The 16,525-nt window shown below is 55.0% G+C and overlaps 1 protein-coding gene across 1 annotated transcript in view; it reads right to left on the bottom strand.

Moving 5' to 3' along the window:
- Nucleotides 1-15,459, bottom strand: part of DNAH17 (dynein axonemal heavy chain 17) — a 98,537-nt gene extending 83,078 nt beyond the window's left edge. Inside the window, exons 1-12 of the mRNA XM_055575270.1 lie at nt 14,975-15,459; nt 13,524-14,295; nt 10,291-10,653; nt 8,322-8,515; nt 7,350-7,542; nt 7,085-7,184; nt 6,745-6,830; nt 6,405-6,530; nt 5,523-5,675; nt 5,322-5,411; nt 3,468-3,635; nt 3,139-3,255 (exon numbers count right to left, since the gene is read on the bottom strand). Of these exons, the coding sequence (XP_055431245.1) occupies nt 3,139-3,255; nt 3,468-3,635; nt 5,322-5,411; nt 5,523-5,675; nt 6,405-6,530; nt 6,745-6,830; nt 7,085-7,184; nt 7,350-7,542; nt 8,322-8,515; nt 10,291-10,635 (1,572 nt within the window). The 5' untranslated portion in view covers nt 10,636-10,653; nt 13,524-14,295; nt 14,975-15,459. The remainder of the gene's footprint in view (nt 1-3,138; nt 3,256-3,467; nt 3,636-5,321; nt 5,412-5,522; nt 5,676-6,404; nt 6,531-6,744; nt 6,831-7,084; nt 7,185-7,349; nt 7,543-8,321; nt 8,516-10,290; nt 10,654-13,523; nt 14,296-14,974) is intronic.
- Nucleotides 15,460-16,525: the final 1,066 nt, after the last annotated feature.

Consider the following 16,525-nt stretch of genomic DNA (forward strand, 5'->3'; position numbering starts at 1 on the left):
GGGGCCCTTACTGCAGCCTGCAGAGAGTAGCCATGTGGGCTGGACAGTGTGACACGTGCCAGACGTTCAGGAAGCTCCTAGCCAGCCAGGGGTCACCAGGGGAGAAGTCCCCACGCCTGCCTGAGCCCCTGGCCCCTGAAGGCCTGGACCCAAGTCTCAGATTTGCCCTAGTTTTTGGTATGAAAACTAAGACCACTACTGTGTCTATAAGTGGCCTTTTGGGCAAAGGGTGGAATAGTGGCTGCTGAGAAAGCAGGAGAGATTTTTAGGTCCCTGAAAGTCAACGAGAGCAGCCACTGACTCCCGGGAAGACACTGTGGCCCCGAGTTGCTAACCACGACTCCCTGCAGTGGCCGGGGGTGGGGGCTCCCCACACATGAGGTCACCCGTGGACATAGAGCAGTTGGGAAAAGCACATTCTATTGCTTGACAACCCTCTTGACTTTTTTCCTCTCTCTTCCCTTTATTTCACGCTCACATGTTTTCTGGCCCCTGGCTTCTGGGAAGGAGGTTAATTTCATTTTCTGCCAGGAGGAGGTTGTGTGGAAAATTGCTCTAGAACCTTCCCAGCTGCGTGTGAATTACTGACAGCAAGAAATAGCATCCCGGCAGCTTGGGAACACACAGGGGCTCAAGCAGACAGGCGGGAGGGCACCCCAAGGGCCTGTCCTAATTAGAGCGGAGGGTTGTCAAATGGGAAGAAAATGCTCTTCAGTATGGGAAAGAAGATGAGCAGATGGAGACAGGAACAGTTTACGAGAGTCTTCCTGACTTATTTTCTCTCTAATCTAACACAAAGTCACGTGTCTGAAAAGGACTTTCTCTTGCGGAGTACAGAAGCCGATTTAGGCCACGGCGGAGTGGGGAAGTGCCTGTGAAAACACCCAGGGAGTGGACTTCAGTCCCACATGTGCCACCCAGAGTTCCTCCTTGGCCAGCTCCTCCCCTCCGAGGGGGGACCTATGGTCTCTGGCAACTTGGCGTGGACACCTCAACCCACCTCCTTCCCCATCATCGAAAGGCAGCACAAGGTGGTACCCAGCCTCCGAGAGGTCTGGGGGCATGCTTCTCCTGGTTTCATCCCCACCACAAGCAAGAAGGGCTAACTGGTGCCACAGTCCATCAGCTCCAGCATCGTCTTCATTCTGGAGACCCCACCACAGGGGAGGACCGGCATTTCCATGTGGAAGCGCTGGCTGGCAACCTTACTCAGGACCCTTTGCACTTGGGTAGCCCTAGGGCTAACAGCCTCTGGTTCCCGCCCAAGGTCTGCCAGGGAGGCATCAGGGAACAGCTCCACCCCCTCAGCGGGGGCCAGTTCCCTCCACCAGGAAAGCCTGGCTTTGCACTCGGCTTGGTTCTGCGTCAACCTGAACCTAGCACCTGCCCTCAGGGAGTTTATATTCTAGTTGGGAGGACGACAGACATGAAGAGATTCGTACGTGACCGATGCCAGGGAGAGCCAAGCACAAAGAAGGAAAACCAAGCAGGTGGGTGTTGGCAATGGCAGAGAGGGGAGAGCTCCCACTGGGAGGAGGAGGTGAGTGGGGGGGGCCTCTCCGAGGAGGTGCCTGAGGCGGCTCCAAGGGGAAGGGTGTTCAGAGAAGGGAACAGCACGGAGGCTCTGTATTAATTTGCATTCATTGACATTTTGCCTGGAGCACCAACTCCATCCAAGACTTAATTGATCGTTACACTTGTAGAGCTTCAAATCCTCAAGCATTTTTGCTTTAGAAATACTCAAAAGGCAAAGGAACATCCTGGCATGTCGTCACCAAATGCTGGCTGCCTCGTGAACTTGGACCAGGAAGGTCCACAAGCCCGTCTCCACGTGGCCCCCCCATATGCCCACTGCTGAGGGGTCCTGTGGGAGAGGTGCACCAACCAGCAGAGGAACGAGTGTCCAGCTCCTCACAGCTCCAGCCAGTTTGACCAGTGACAAAGGCATTTTGTGGTTTTAACTTGCACTTTCCCAATCATTTGCAAGGCCAAACCAACAACCTATGTGAGTATCGGCCATTTGGGTTTCTCTTTCAAACCGACGGTCTCTAGGGGCTTTAGTGCTTTTCTGCAATCTTTTTTTTTTAAATGTTTTCATAAGCATTTCCTTTTTCTAACTGTAAAAGTGCTATACACCTAACCCACACAACCTGGAGATGGTAGAAAAGTACACAGAAGACAGAAAAAATATTAGTCATCATCCCACCATCCAGACACCACCCAGAAATGACCAGTACTCTTGCCTGGAAAATCCCATGGACGGAGGAGCCTGGTAGGCTACAGACCATGGGGTCGCGAAGAGTCAGACATGACTGAGTGACTTCACTTTCATGCACTGGAGAAGGAAATGGCAACCCACTCGGGTGTTCTTGCCTAGAGAATCCCAGGGACGGGGGAGCCTGGTGGGCTGCCGTCTCTGGGGTCACACAGAGTCGGACACGACTGCGACGTAGCAGCAGCATAATACTGTGTATTCTCGGATCTCAAATGTTAAGAGTCAGTGTGTCTCAGCAGCTCAAAATGTGGATGCATTTTAATTTTTAGAGCAACTCTGCCTCTAACTTCTGCTCCTTATGTAAGTAATTAGGGAACTGAATAAAAGAAGGACAAATGGAGAGCAGGACTCAGTATAATAACCCCATGCTCACTTTCCTCTCTTAAGATGAGATGTGGCAGTAAGACCCCCTCAGAAGCTACTCAAGGTGCTGACTGCTGACTCTCTCTAAGGCACTGAGAAAGGCCCCTGTCCTTTCTGGGCCTGGCTCTTCACCTACAATCTCCAGACTGCATGATTAGACCGATTCTGCAACCGTTCACTGGAAGGACTGATGCTGAAGCTGAAACTCCAATACTTTGGCCACCTGAGGCGAAGAACTGACTCATTGGAAAACAGCCTGACGCTGGGAAAGATTGAAGGCAGAAGAAGGGGACGACAGAGGATGAGATGGTTGGATGGCATCACCGACTCAATGGACATGAGTTTGAGTAAGCTCTGGGAGTTGGTGATGGACAGGAGCGCTGCAATCCATGGGGGTCACAGAGAATTGGACACAACTGAGCGACTGAACAACCGTTCTCAGCATCACGGAGCTGGTGTGACGAATCCTCAGTCAGGGCACACTCCCCACCCCCACCTACCTTTGCACTGGACTCAATAGAATTGCAGTCATCAAACCCTTGGCAGAAGATGGTGGCCAGCCTCCTATCCAGATCTTGAATTTTGGTCTCGAAATCAGCATAGTCGTCATCAAAACTCTGGAAGCAAATTGAATCCCCAACCTTAGAACCTTGACCAGCATGCAAAGCCGGGAGTGGGTGCACTCTAAGCCCACCCACCTCTCAGCAAGTTCACTGTCGTGAGGGCAGAGTTCTTGTGCTGTCTTTTTTCTGCCACACGCGCTCCCCTCTGCATGCTTTCCCACCCTCAGGGCATTTGTCATTGACCCCGCCCAGGCCCCCCGACTTACTGAATCTCCGGGGTCCAGGGGGTCATATTTGCAGTCAGCGAAAACCTTCACCAGCTCGAAGACCTCGTCGTAGATATGGGCCACCTGGCTTCCAAGAATGTTCCCCCTCACACCCCCGAGCTCAATCTTCTCCAGCTTCAGAAACTCGATGGCTGTTTTATAAAGATCCTGGTGGAGGAAACCCCCATACCCTCATCAATTCAGTTTCCTGACTGACCCCCGAGGGGAGGAGCCCCCGGGCCACACGGCAGTCCAGAGGGGCCCTCTGCTTATCAGTGTTAATGTTCTCTAAAGCCATTTCAGTGACGCACACAGATGGATGGAAGTGAGAGTCCTGTGAGTAATCTCCCAGTTGTGATTGAGGAGGAGGAGGAGATGAAGGTCAGGATCTTGTCCTGACCCAACACTGGGTGACATGCATCTCTAAGAAGAATCACACTTTACAGGGGCCCCACTTCCTGGGCTGTGGGAGGAAGCGGTCAGAAAGGCAGACGGTGGTCCCTCACAGCCTCATGTACTGGGCGCCTGATGGATGTTTACAGGTAAATCCCACCTGCTCATTCCCTCTGAGACATGGGTCTCTCCATGCCTTCTCCAGCTCCTTTAGCCCAGATGGCACCTTCCTTTCCAAGATGGCTGGTTTGGCATTTAACCCCATTCAGTCCTATTGAGCTATCTATTGCTTCTGTCTGTAGCTCTCATCTCCCCTTTGAGACCCCCAAAGACTCATTGAGGACCACAAGCAGCCCCCATGTGCCCGATCCTGTGCTCACAGGGCACTCCAGTCCCTCCCCTAAACTGGAGACAAGGTTGGTGCCGTTTCCCACCAAAGATCCAAGGTGTATCGAGATATGACTCAAGCAAACCTACTGGAAAGTAACAGCGTTGTCATGCCCCGCATTCTGGGCCTCTCACACCAGAGGCGGATGGCACAGCTGGCATGGCCCATCGGGCAAGGGGTGGACAGCATGGCCGTTTCCCCCACCCACTCTTTTCCCAGTAGCCCCTCTTTTCCCAGAAGCTCCATCCTGATTCAGAATCTACAATGTAGGAACCAGCAGCTATTTGGCCAGAAACTCAGCTGGGGCCCTCAAGTTCTCGGGCTGGGAGCCTTGGGGCATGAAGAAACACTCTGTGACCGAGATATGGCATCTCAAGGGGTTTCCTGCTCTGTGTCCCAGATGGTGTGGATGGGAACCATAGAGGCCTTCCCAGAGCCCCAGCTGACAACATCCCTCAAAAAATCATTGCCCAGTGGTTCTAGGATCCACCCCTCAACCCTGCTTTATTTTTTTAAATAGTGTAACATGTGTACAAAGCATATCTAAAAAAAGAGATCCCCTACAGAATACAAAACAAGAAGGAAAACCTTCTTGCCCTACACATGGCTTCACCTCTCACCTCTTCTCCCCAGAGCAAACTGTTCTGAACCTCTTTAAAAGTGTTATTTGTTCCATGTATTGTCCCATGTTATTTGTCCTGCGTCATTCCAGGTATCCCGTGTCATTCCATGTATCCAAATAAGGTCCTTCTGAAAACCTCCATTGTGCTTAGTCCCACTCACTCTCTCCCTTGGCCTGCTGGCTTCCTGACCCAGGTCAATGAACTTGTCATTAACCTGCTTGTGGACAGAAGGCTGGAGAAAAGGGAAAAGCAACTGAAATGGACCGCTTTGTTCTGGGTTAACAGCTCTGGGCCTGGTGGGGGCAGCCCAGTGACTTGGCTTCCCCCTGGGAAAGCTGTCACATAGATGTTTGGGTGTGACTTATTTCCCTCCTGGGAACCCATGTGCAAGGAAGACAGGGACAGAAGACGCAGTTCTCCTGAGGGAGGGGAGCCAAATTCCACCTTTACCTCGATGGTCTGGACACGGCGAAAGAAGGAATTTATTCTGGAAAAGGCAAGAGAAGAAGGGAATTCCCAAGGCACCGGCTCCTTGTTCTCCTAGGAGAAAGAGAGAGAAAAGGCAGGTCCATGGGGTCCCATGGGGTCCCATGGGGTCCACATCACCCCAACTTATTTCCTTTCATCCGTTGTCCACAACCCAGGCTGTACCTTGAAGAAAAGCTTCATGTTTGCACAACAGAAGTCATAGGCCCGGTACAGCTCCTTCAGGACATTCACGGACAGAGAGATGCCACTCAGAACCTCCTCAATTTCCCCCTGCAGGCCTTTCAGCACCTCCTCGGGGCTCAGGAAGGTCCGCGTCTGGGCGGAAGGGAAGACGTTCCCAAGTTGAGCCAGAGGGGTGACACCCAGGTGCACTGTCCAAAGCTGCATGGTTGGTTAAAACAACCCTCTTGCCCCACCCCAGGCCACTAGACCACTTCTTCTGACACACCCGCTGTCCTTCAGGCTCGTGGCCTAGCCGGTCTGCCCACCCAGGTCCAGTTGTGGGGCCCCTCGGCCTAGGCCAAGGTCACAGCACCACCAGACTCTGGAGGCAGATGATGAGGGGTCCAGAAATGCAGTCCTGCTCTGGCTGCGGGACCCTGGGCCACTGTGTCCCTCTAGGCCGGGAGACAGGACCATGAGCCTGATTCTCACACACTCTGGTAGCCCAGGGCCCAAAGCTGCAACTCAGACCTTGGAGGCTGTGTAACGTGTGCTTGTGAAATGGAAGAAGGAAAGGGAATGGGTGTTGTTAGAGCAGATAAACCCCTCAAAGCCCCCGGCTGAGTCTTGGGGTGCTGGGACTCGGTGAGCAGCCCCTCTTTCGTTCCTCCTCCCTCCCAGCATAAGGCAGGTTGGGCTGGCTCTGCCCAGGTCTTGGGAGAACCCTGGGTGGCCACCCAGGGGGCCCTAGCCTTAGCCTGGAGCCTGAAAATTCTTGCACCCACATCTTTGCCTGGTTGAACATGGACTGGGATGCAGGGTGGGATGGGGGAGGGGAATGCTGGGGGTGGGGGAGGTAAGGCACTGGGGCCTGGGGCCTACCATGTCAATGAGCTGGTTGCAGAACTCCTGCAGGATGACAATGATCCTGGAGGGTGTGTTGTAGTGCTCGGAGGTGGCCCAGATGAAGCAGATGGTGTATAGCACCTTGGTGATGAAGGTCGGGAGCTGGGGAGAGACAGGCGGGCGGGCGCTTGGTCACAGCACCTCAGCTCCCCACTCCACACGGCTCCAGGAGGGGGGAACTCCAAGGGCAAGAAGAGATGCCCCCACTCAGTACTTGTGCTTGATCACAGCCAGGAAGCCCACAGCCCCTTGCTGCCCTAAGACACAAGCCCAGAGCCTGCCAAGCCAGCCAAGGGACCCTCTCTAGCTGATGTACCGCCGTGAAGTCGGCCTGTTCCATCTCCTCCAGCAGGATACGCAGGGGCTTCAGGTACAGAACGATATCGTTGGCTTCCTTCAGGCCTGCGTGGAACAAGAACTGGGGCTCATCCCCACGGGAATGGAAACTAGCCCCCATCCCTGATGGCGAGAAATGGTGACGGGCAGCTCAGTGTGTTTACAGACACCTGCCCCCTCAAAAGGCGGGACTCCAAGAAACTGCTGATGGGGGCAGGCAGACCCCGTCCCATCCCCAGGGTCGGCAAGGGGCCCACCCAGGAGGTGCTGACACCTTCCTCTGGTGGAGGGGGGACATTCTCACAGGGCCACTCGCTCACCTTCAGTAACATTCATGTACACATTTTGCAGGGCTGGCCAGTAGCAACTTTTGGCTTTTTCCAGGATCTCGACTATTTTATTCACTTTGGGCCTATTGAGCTGCAAAGGAGATCAATTTTTTTTTTTTTTTTTTCAACAGACCCCAGATGAAGCCTGCCTGACCCCCAGGCTGGCGCTGAGGGATCCATCTGGGTTACCCGGGTCCCCTCGGGAAGGCTGGGACTCTTGTGGGTGCCTGGCCACCGGGGGCAGAAGAGCCATCACCTGCTCGTGGATGTACTTGAGGTTCATCAGCCGGGCGTCCCAGAACTCAAACTCGACTCGGGGCAGGGGGTGCAGCCCATCCAGCAGGGCCTGGGCCGAGTTTTTGCTCAGCACATCCCGGATCTGGTGGGACCAGTCAATGATGATGGTCTCGATGGCGTGCAGCAGCGAGTTGTCCAGGGAGGAGGGGATCCTGCAGAGCCAAGGGTTGGGGGCAGGTGGGGGATGCTCTCAGTTACACCTGCAGGCTTCTTCCAGCTCCAACCCCAATGGCCCTCGGCCAGGACAGAGCCTGAGACAACACTGGGTCTTGCCCAGGGTACTGCTGCCCCCGAGAAAGAGGATGAGGGGAGCCAGCTCTGGAATAAAATCCATATTGCACCACGGCTCCTGGGCAGTTCTGATCGGGTCACCACAGGGCGAGTGTTGGGGGCCTAGAGGGCCCGCCTGTGTGATGAGCCCCGCAGGAGTGCTCGCCCTCTGATGGGAGTAAGGGAGCACGCGGGCACTGCCACAGCTTCGAGAGCTGCGCACACCATGCCGTTGCAAAGGGCACTCGGGCAGGGGCAAGGTGACACCTGGGGGTCCTCGGGCTTCTGGGGGTCTCTGGGCAGCCCCAGCCTCCATTCAGAGTGCAGCCGCCACCTGCTGCAAACCCCTTCCACGCCCCTCACTGCCCACACCCTAAAGCTGGGGACCCCCTTCCTGTGTGACCCCAGATGACGTGATGCTCCCGGCATGCCATGTGATCAGGGTCTAGTGCTCGTGTGCGATGGAGGGGTAGCTGGAGCACAGGAGTCCAGCCGTTGCCTAGCGGAGCCTGGGGGGCTCCAATGCCCCGTCTCAGACTCAGCACCTAAAGGCGCAGTCCTGCCCTCCTGGCCTTCACTAGCACCAAGACCAGCTTGTGGGGAGCTTGCCCTGAGGGTTCAGGAACCACCCCTCCCTCCAGCTCCCCGGCCGGGCCCCGACCTCTCCATGGACTCCAGCGTGCCGTCCAGACTGCCCAGGTGCTCCGGGATGGGCAGCAGGGTCTTCCCCTTGATCTTGCCGCTCATCACAAACATCTCGTTCTTCAGCTTGTGGACTTGCTTCACAATGTCCTCCGAGACCACGCGGGGCCAGCCGCTCATGTTTTCACTTTGGTTTAACAGGGAGTAGAGGACCTGGAAGGACAGGATTCTGTGGCTCTGCTCGAGCCTTCTCACCTGGGTGGGGGGACACCCAGGAGGAGTGGGGTCCTTGGCGATCCAGGACCCAGGAGAGCCGAGCCCTTCTTTTGAAGAAGGTGGTGGGGCCGGTCAAGGTGCTGAGACCAGTGATGAAAGCCCCCCCACCGTGGGCTTTTTTTTCCAAGTTCTTTTTAAAAAAATACTGATTGATTGATTTGGCTGCCTGGTGTCTCAGTTGCACGTGGGATCTTTGTGGCAGCATGGGAGATCTTAGCTCCCCAACCAGGGATCAAACCCGAATCCCCAGGGTTACAAGGCAGATTCTCAGCCACTGGGGAAGTCTCCCAGCCCCTGTGTCTTTCAAGTTCTTTTAAAAAAATACTGATTGATTGATTTGGCTGCATTGAGTCTCAGTGGCATGTTGGCAACGCATGGGCTTAGTTGCCCTGCGGAATGTAGGATCTTAGCTCCACAACTACAGATTGGACCTGAATCCCCTGTGTTGCAAAGCAGATTCTTAACCACTGGATCACCAGGCAGGTCCCCCTGCACCTGTGTCTTTGTAGAGGCAAAGCCATCTCCACACTCTTGCCACAAGAGCACACACTCCTGGCTGAAGGTAGATGTTCCTTGCTGCCTGGGGGTGCTGTTATATGCTGAACTGTGCCCCCCAGATTCACATGTGGGAGCTGTGACTCCCAGCACCTCAGGATGTGACTGGATTTGGAGAGAGAGCTTTTCAAGAGGTAGTTAAGGGGAGCCCTAACCCAGTATGACTGTTGTCCTTAGAAGACATAAGGACACACGTGAAGTCGGCCATCCACAGCCAAGGAGAAAGGACTCAGAACCAGCCCTGTTCACACGTTGATCTGGGACTTGCAGCCTCCAAACTGGTGCTTTGTCAGGGGTTGCTTCCCTGATGGCTCAGTGGGTGAAGAATCTGCCCGCAGCGCAGGAGACACAGGAGATATGGATTCACCCTGGGTCGGGAAGTTACCATAGAGAACGAATGGCAACCCACTCCAGGATTCTTGCCTGAAAAATCCCACGGACAGAGGCCTGGCGGGCTACAGTCTGTAGGGTTGCAAAGGGTCGGACACAACTGAACGACCAGTTTTGGGCCATGCCAGCCATCTCAGTGGACGTGAGGGGAGGTCGGTCTGGGTCCTGACTGAGCTACCCCTGTGGCCCGACTTTGTACAAGGTGGGGATGCCCACTACCCCCATCTCACAGACGAGTTGAGCGATGCCTAGGAGAGCTAAGTCACTGGAACTCTGGCTGGTCCAACGGTCCAGAGCAGGCTGCACCTCCCACACCTGCCGACGGTGAGGCGGCAGGATGGTGGGGAGACGTGTAAGACAGCACTTGCTTTTCCCTTTCTCTGCTCCAAGTCTCAGAATTGGGAAACCCTTCTACTGCATCTCGAATGGCCCACACCTTTTTAGGCTGTGGGCAGGGATTGTCCCCAGGGCAGTATGGAGGGTCTAGTGATTTCAAGAGAGACAGGTGATGGCCAGGGCCACTCAGCCTTCACGCGCACAGCATCACCCGGAGGTCTTGTTAGAAAGCAGGCTGGTCTCGGTGGCCAGGGCAGCCGGACCCGAGCTTTCTAATACCTGACCTGCTTTGGGCAACGTGGATGTTGATCTGTGGACCCACCCCTGATTAGCAGGGTTCAAGGCCACTCATACAAAGTATGGGAAGCAGGTGGTGTTCCTCCTGAGCCCTCCCCACTCCCCCCGACCCCCCGAGGCCTGGGTGCATCTACCTCCTCCACAACGGCGATCAGCTGGTCCACAGGCGTGGGGCTCATGTCCCCGTAGACCAGGCGTTCCTTGTAGTTGTCCTTGCCAATGTTCTCGGGTCTCTTCTTGATGAAGTACATCCCTTTGGACTTGAGGGAGGCCGGGAAGCCCAGGCAGGGTATGATCATGCCGGCAGGGTTGAGCGTCAGCACCAGAACCAGAACATCTGGCTTCTCAAAGAAGTCGGTGAACAGAGCCATGTTCTCTTCTGTCCCCATCATTTTACTCCACTTGTCCGGCTTGAACCTCAGGACGAGGGAGGCGACACTCTCCATATACTCCAGTCTGACGTCCGGGGGAATTGTCATCTTGACATCAGCTTACACCTGTTACGGGAACAGACACTGAGGCAGTGGCCACTTCCTAGGGAATCTTTACTTCCCTCACTTTTACTTCCATCACTGGAACCATCTGAAATGCCCATTCTGACCCATCGAGAGAGAAAGAAGGATCGTCGTGCAGACGCTGCTTCCAGCTGGGGGGTGGGGTGGGGGTACCAGGAGCCTGTGTCCTGCTCTAGTGGGACAGCCGCCCTCTGCCTGGCTGTAGGTATCACCGTGGAGCAGGGCCACCAGGCAGTGTGTCTGCTTGAGTTCACTGTGACCATCAAGCTAATGAGCTGGGAAAGGTCGAGATGGGCCCTGGGGAAAAGGCAAGGCTCATCGCAACAGAGTCTGAAGGGGAGGGGGTGGGGAAGGGAAATGTCACGGAACGAAGTGACAGAGGGCCTGGATGCAAGATCCCGGGAAGAGGACATCACTCCCCCAGGATGCCGGACAGAGGGGGCGGGCCCGATGAGCGGGTGAAGTTCATATTCTCCCCATCCTAACAGCAGCCATAGTGTACCCCGTTTGCCCTGCCCTTCAGCGTCTCTTCCGCCCCCCAACCCCCATCACGTGCCTATAAAGGGATTTTCCCGTGGACTGCCGCTCATATTCCCTCTAGGGGAATTCCGTCTAGCTCTCTTGTAGGGACAGGGTTAACTGGAGAGCCGGGGGGGACCCCCTTGAAGCCCCAAAGAACCAAAACAAACGAGGCATTCCTTGTGAGGGTGAAATTTAAAGGGATGCTCCAAACCCTGACTGGCCACGAGCAGGGAACAGGGCACCTTCCAGCGGGTGTGGGGGTGTGGGGAGGGTAACGGGGTTACTGGCCACCAGCACCTGGGCTCCACCTCTGTCCTCTTGAGCCCCCTCAGCTTTGCCCCTGAGCACAAGTCTTGCCCACTCACCAGCTGACAGCAAACAGCTCCTCAGGTAGCTAGCAGAGCCAAGCGATTGGCAGCTCTTTTCAGACCAGTAAAGGAAATGGCTCCCGTCCCTCGAGGGATGCCAACTGCCATGGAACTTCTGCAAGTCTCATGGGAGCTGGGATTCTAGAACTTTCTTAGGACCTGAGTGACCGCTGTGGTGTGGTAAAGGAAAAACTGCCCATCACCCACTGCAGTGGGAAAGGCTCTAGGACCAAACAAACTGCCTTTGAACTTGAACATTTAGTTCATTTTCATTTCATGAAATTACAAATGTATCAGGATTTAAATCTATTGTCTTATTACATGCTTATTTGTCTTTTTTTTTTTTTGCCTCTTTTGTTTAATTTTTATTGTTTCATTCCCTCCCCATTATCTTGGCTATTATACACCTTGCATTTCCTACAGGCACATAGACATTATAACATGTATCCTGACTCACACTAGAATCATACTCACTGAAACCTGATAATGAAAACAATTACCCATTTACAATAGCATCAAAAAGATTGAAATACTTGGGAATAAATTTTCAGAGAAGGGCAAGACCTTCCTGACCCACCAGCAGCTGAAGCACCAGCAGGGTCCTGGTTCCCACTGTTGACACCAGTCGATTCTGCCTCCTTGACATCTCTGGACTGGCCCACCTACCTCCATGGCTACTGCTCTCTGGTCTAAGCTGCTGTTACCCCCTCCCCAACCCCCTGGTCTACGGACACCCTCTCTCCTTCTCCACACCACTTCTCGTCCCCAGCAAGTCATCCTCCAGAGCACCTTTCAAAAGACAACTGTCACGCCAACGCCCGCTTAAAACCCATCAACAGCTCGCTTGCACCACTTCCCGGTCTTGACACGATTGCCCTCATGCTCCAGCCACCCTGGCCTTCTTCCACCTCCTCCAAGACACCTGCTCCCCTGAGGGCCTTCCAGCCCCGCACAGAATCCTGCACCTGTGCACTCCTCCTCACCCTCAGACACCAAGCTACGACATCTTTCCCGGCCAGGGTCTCCCCTGGACCGTTCACTCCCTCGATCTCTGCTGAGCACCCCGTGTTGCTCTGTGTCACCATGACAACCGCAATCAGCCAGGCACTAATTAAGCATCAGTCATCCGCTTCCCCCATTCCTAGAGCCCATCCCTTTTGATGAGCACTGCCACCCAGGACCTGGCCCTGTGCCTGGTCTGCTGGAGACCTTCAATAAACATCACTGAAGCAACGGAGACTCTGATAAGTCATGCTGCAAAGGCTGTCTAACCTCATCTAACCCAGTGTTTCCCCTAATGTAGTTGAGTGTGAAACGCTTCTCTCCTTTAAGTCCCATTACTCTTCTGAGGAGCGGTTTGAAACCCTAGATCAAGATTCTAACTGGTCTGTGCTGTATAGCACATGGAACTCTGCTCAATGTTATGTTGCCAGCCTGGATGGGAGAGGGATTTGGGTGAGAATAGATACATGTATATGTATGGCTGAGTCCCTTCCTGGTTCCTCTGAAACTACCACCACCATTGTTAATGGGCTATACCCCAATACAAAATGCTTTTGGTGTTAAGAAAACTTCTAACTAGTCCAACTTCCACCAAAATTGTAGTCCCCAGGGAGCATGCATCCCAAGGCACAAAGGAACAAACGTCAGATGGTGAAACAGTGGAGTCAGGCAGACCCCGCCTTTAGCTGTGAAACAGCCTGGGGCTCGGGGTGGACGCCCTGCCTGGCATGGAGGAGAGACTCAGGAGGGACGTGGAGAAAGATGCTTCCCAGTGGGTCTCACTTGAGGTCCCACCTGAGCCGAGAAACCAGGCTAGGACTCCCGGGGTTCTAGGTGGAAGCATTAGCTTTCGCTCTGTCCACATGGTGGGGGAAACAGCAGGCCCTTGGGAAATGCCAGGCAGCGGGAGAAGCTTCCTGACTGGGAAGTGCATGTGGGGCTGAGCAGTGGGTGACTGACCGCGTCCACCCCTCCAGGGCCACCTGCCGAGGTACGTGGCTTCCTCACTTCCTTTGACAGTCACAGCTGGGGAGGGCGAGCTGAACAGCTCACCCTCTACTTACAGTCCCCAGGGAGCGCTTCCTCCTGCTGAATCAACTTGGAAGACAAGTTTCCGCTGTCGTGACCCATCATTAAATACAACTGGCAGGACGATTTTCCTCAGCTGGGGATGTTTGCGTTGGGCGGGCGGCCGGGCCATCTGGGTCTCGTCGCTGTCCCCACCACACGCAGCCTCCTCGTGCCTGCTTTGGCACTGCTCCACGTCCTCAGGCCGGATTCCCGCCAAAAGGGCCAGGAGGTTGGGCGGCTTTGCCCTCTGTCCAGGCGCGTCCTTGCCCCTGGCCTTGGGCAGGAAGGGAGAGCAGAACCCCGCAGCCAAGCTGGCCCAGCAGGGACCTCAGGCTTCACGAAGCGGGCAGGGTGGCCTGAGAGATGTCTCTGACTCACAAGGTTTCTGAACGTCACTGCCAGGCCAGGCACCCTGGAGGCCTGGAGGTCTCTGCCTAGTGAGCCTCAGGGGGACACCCCACGTGAGGCATGGACATGCCCAGATTCCAGCCAGGCTGTGAAGCAGAGGGCTTAGTGGGAGGGTTTTGCAGCCCAAAGGCCTCTGCTTGCTGGAGGAAGGGGGTGGCGGGCGGGGCTGCCCGTGGAAACACATGTTTGACTGATGAGCCTCAGGGTCAAAGGAGCACGATGCTGATGAGAGGTGATTGAACCTTATTCAGCCCTGTTGTGATAGAGGAAAAACCTGTGTTCACCTCCAAGGGCAGCAGAGGCAGCTGGGGGCTTCCAGACAGGGAGCCGTGTGGAGTCCCTGGGTGGAGAATTGCTAACAGGAGGCTCCAGGGGAGGGTGATTCTTGTTAAAGGCAGGCCGAGGAGTACACATCAGAGATGAGGTTGAAGGAGCTTGCTCCGATGCCAAGGGTAGGAGGTGACATCACAGGATTTCTCTGCCAGGACCGGCTTAGGCAGGTCCTGAACCAAGCCTGGGGAAACCTGCCTAAAGTTTGGTCAAAAAGAGCCTTTGCCCGAGTTCAGCCCGAGGATGGGCTCTGAGTTTGGGGAGCAGGCCAAGCTGTGTCTCAGGCTCCAGACAGAGTTCCCTCCCCACGACTCTGTCTGGCAGGAGGGGGAGCAAGACTTATCACTCACAGGTCCTGGTGGATACAGGGCATGCCCAGGGCCACATGGTGAGTGGGTGCAGGAGACAGAGAGGTGACCCCAGGCTCTGCCTTTCTTAGGGTCTGAGGGAGGGGTGTGTGCGTTTTTGAGGGGTCCCTCGTGGGCTAACTGATGCATGAGAGGGAGAGATTGGGTGCAGGAAACTAGAGGTGGGGTCACTAGCACCTGGTTACCCGGGTCCTCCTGGGTCTCTGCGGTGTGGGAGGAGGCAGAACATCCTACCTGAATGTTCTGCACGTGGCTGTGCCACGCGGCTGGCAACATGTTCATTCAGGATGGACATCTTTTGAAGTGGATGCCTTGCCGCTTGAAACCTAATGTCAGGCATTTACACTTCCGATTCGCCTGGGACTTGTGCCCGGTCCCTCCTGCCAGCTCCCCTTCCAAACTGCTGCGGTGGATGCCGGGGCACCTCTGACACGCGCTGGCCTTGTCTCGACCCAGCCAAGTCCCGGGAGTGTCCCAGGCTGCCCACCCCCCGCCTTCTCCTCCCCTCATCACACACACACTTAATTTAGCCTAAGAATTGATGGCACCTGCGATCTCTTTATTAAACGTGAGATAAAATAGTGAAAGGGTTAGTCACTTGGTCGTGTCCGACTCTGCGACCTCATGGACTGTAGCCTGCCACCGCCCCTCTGTCCACGTAAATCTCCAGGCAATAATACTGGACTGCGCTGCCATTCTCTTCTCCAGGGAATCTTCCTGACTCAGGGATTGCACTCAGGTCTCCTGCATTGCCTGCAAATTCTTTACCATCTGAGCCACCAGGGACACCCAAGATAAACACCCTGTCATTTTCTTTAAAAACAAACAAAAAACCATTTCAAGCAAGCCTTTAATTTTTGTTCCACTCTTTAGAGTGTGGTCCTCACAAGGGGTCCCTGGACTCGCAGCATCAGCATGCCCTGGGAGCCTATTGAGGATGCAGGTGCTTGGGCCCACCCTGACCTGTTGAAGCGGGAAATTTGGGGGCAGGGGGAGCCATTTGAATTTTAACAAGTCCCAGGAGAGTCTAATGCATTCTACAAGTTGAGAACCACCAGTTTGGAGTAGAATTTTGGTCTCTGTTTGGAGTAAATCCATTTGAAGCAGCCAATTCTCCTTAGCTATGGAGCCCTCCTGTATTTCCTTTCATTTTGGTCCTACTTATTTGGGGAGAACCCACCCCCAGGGCCTGAGTCCTCTTCAACAAGCCCACCGGTTACATGCGGAGTGGGGGCCTTGAAAACACTGCTTCTCCCGGTGGCTGCGCAATGGAATCACCTGGGAAACCGCCCGAACTCAGGGTTCTGGCCCCACCTCCAGGCTGCTAAGTCACTTCTGCTGCTGCTGCTGCTGAGTCGCTTCAGCCGTGTCCGACTCTGTGCGACCCCATAGACGGCAGCCCACCAGGCTCCCCCGTCTCTGGGATTCTCCAGGCAAGAACACAAGTGGGTTGCCATTTCCTTCTCCAATGCATGGAAGTGAAAAATGAAAGTGAAGTCGCTCAGTCGTGTCTGACCCTTAGCATGGACTGCAGCCTACCAGGCTCCTCTGTCCATGGGATTTTCCAGGCAAGAGTACTGGAGTGGGGTGCCATTGCCTTCTCTGCCACCTCCAGGGGTCAGGGCCAAATGCTCAGATGTTCACAGCTCCTCCTTGGTTCCAAGTAGGGGCAGGTATAGAAACCTGGCCCGGGAGGGGAGTGCCCCGCAGAGGAGAGTCTGGCCGCCTGCCGCCCATTGTAGCGGAATGTGTGCGTGTGTGTTAGTCGCTCCATTGCGTCCAACT

Source organism: Bubalus kerabau, chromosome 4 (genome assembly GCF_029407905.1).
Source record: "Bubalus kerabau isolate K-KA32 ecotype Philippines breed swamp buffalo chromosome 4, PCC_UOA_SB_1v2, whole genome shotgun sequence".
In the NCBI taxonomy this organism is placed as follows: domain Eukaryota; kingdom Metazoa; phylum Chordata; class Mammalia; order Artiodactyla; family Bovidae; genus Bubalus; species Bubalus kerabau.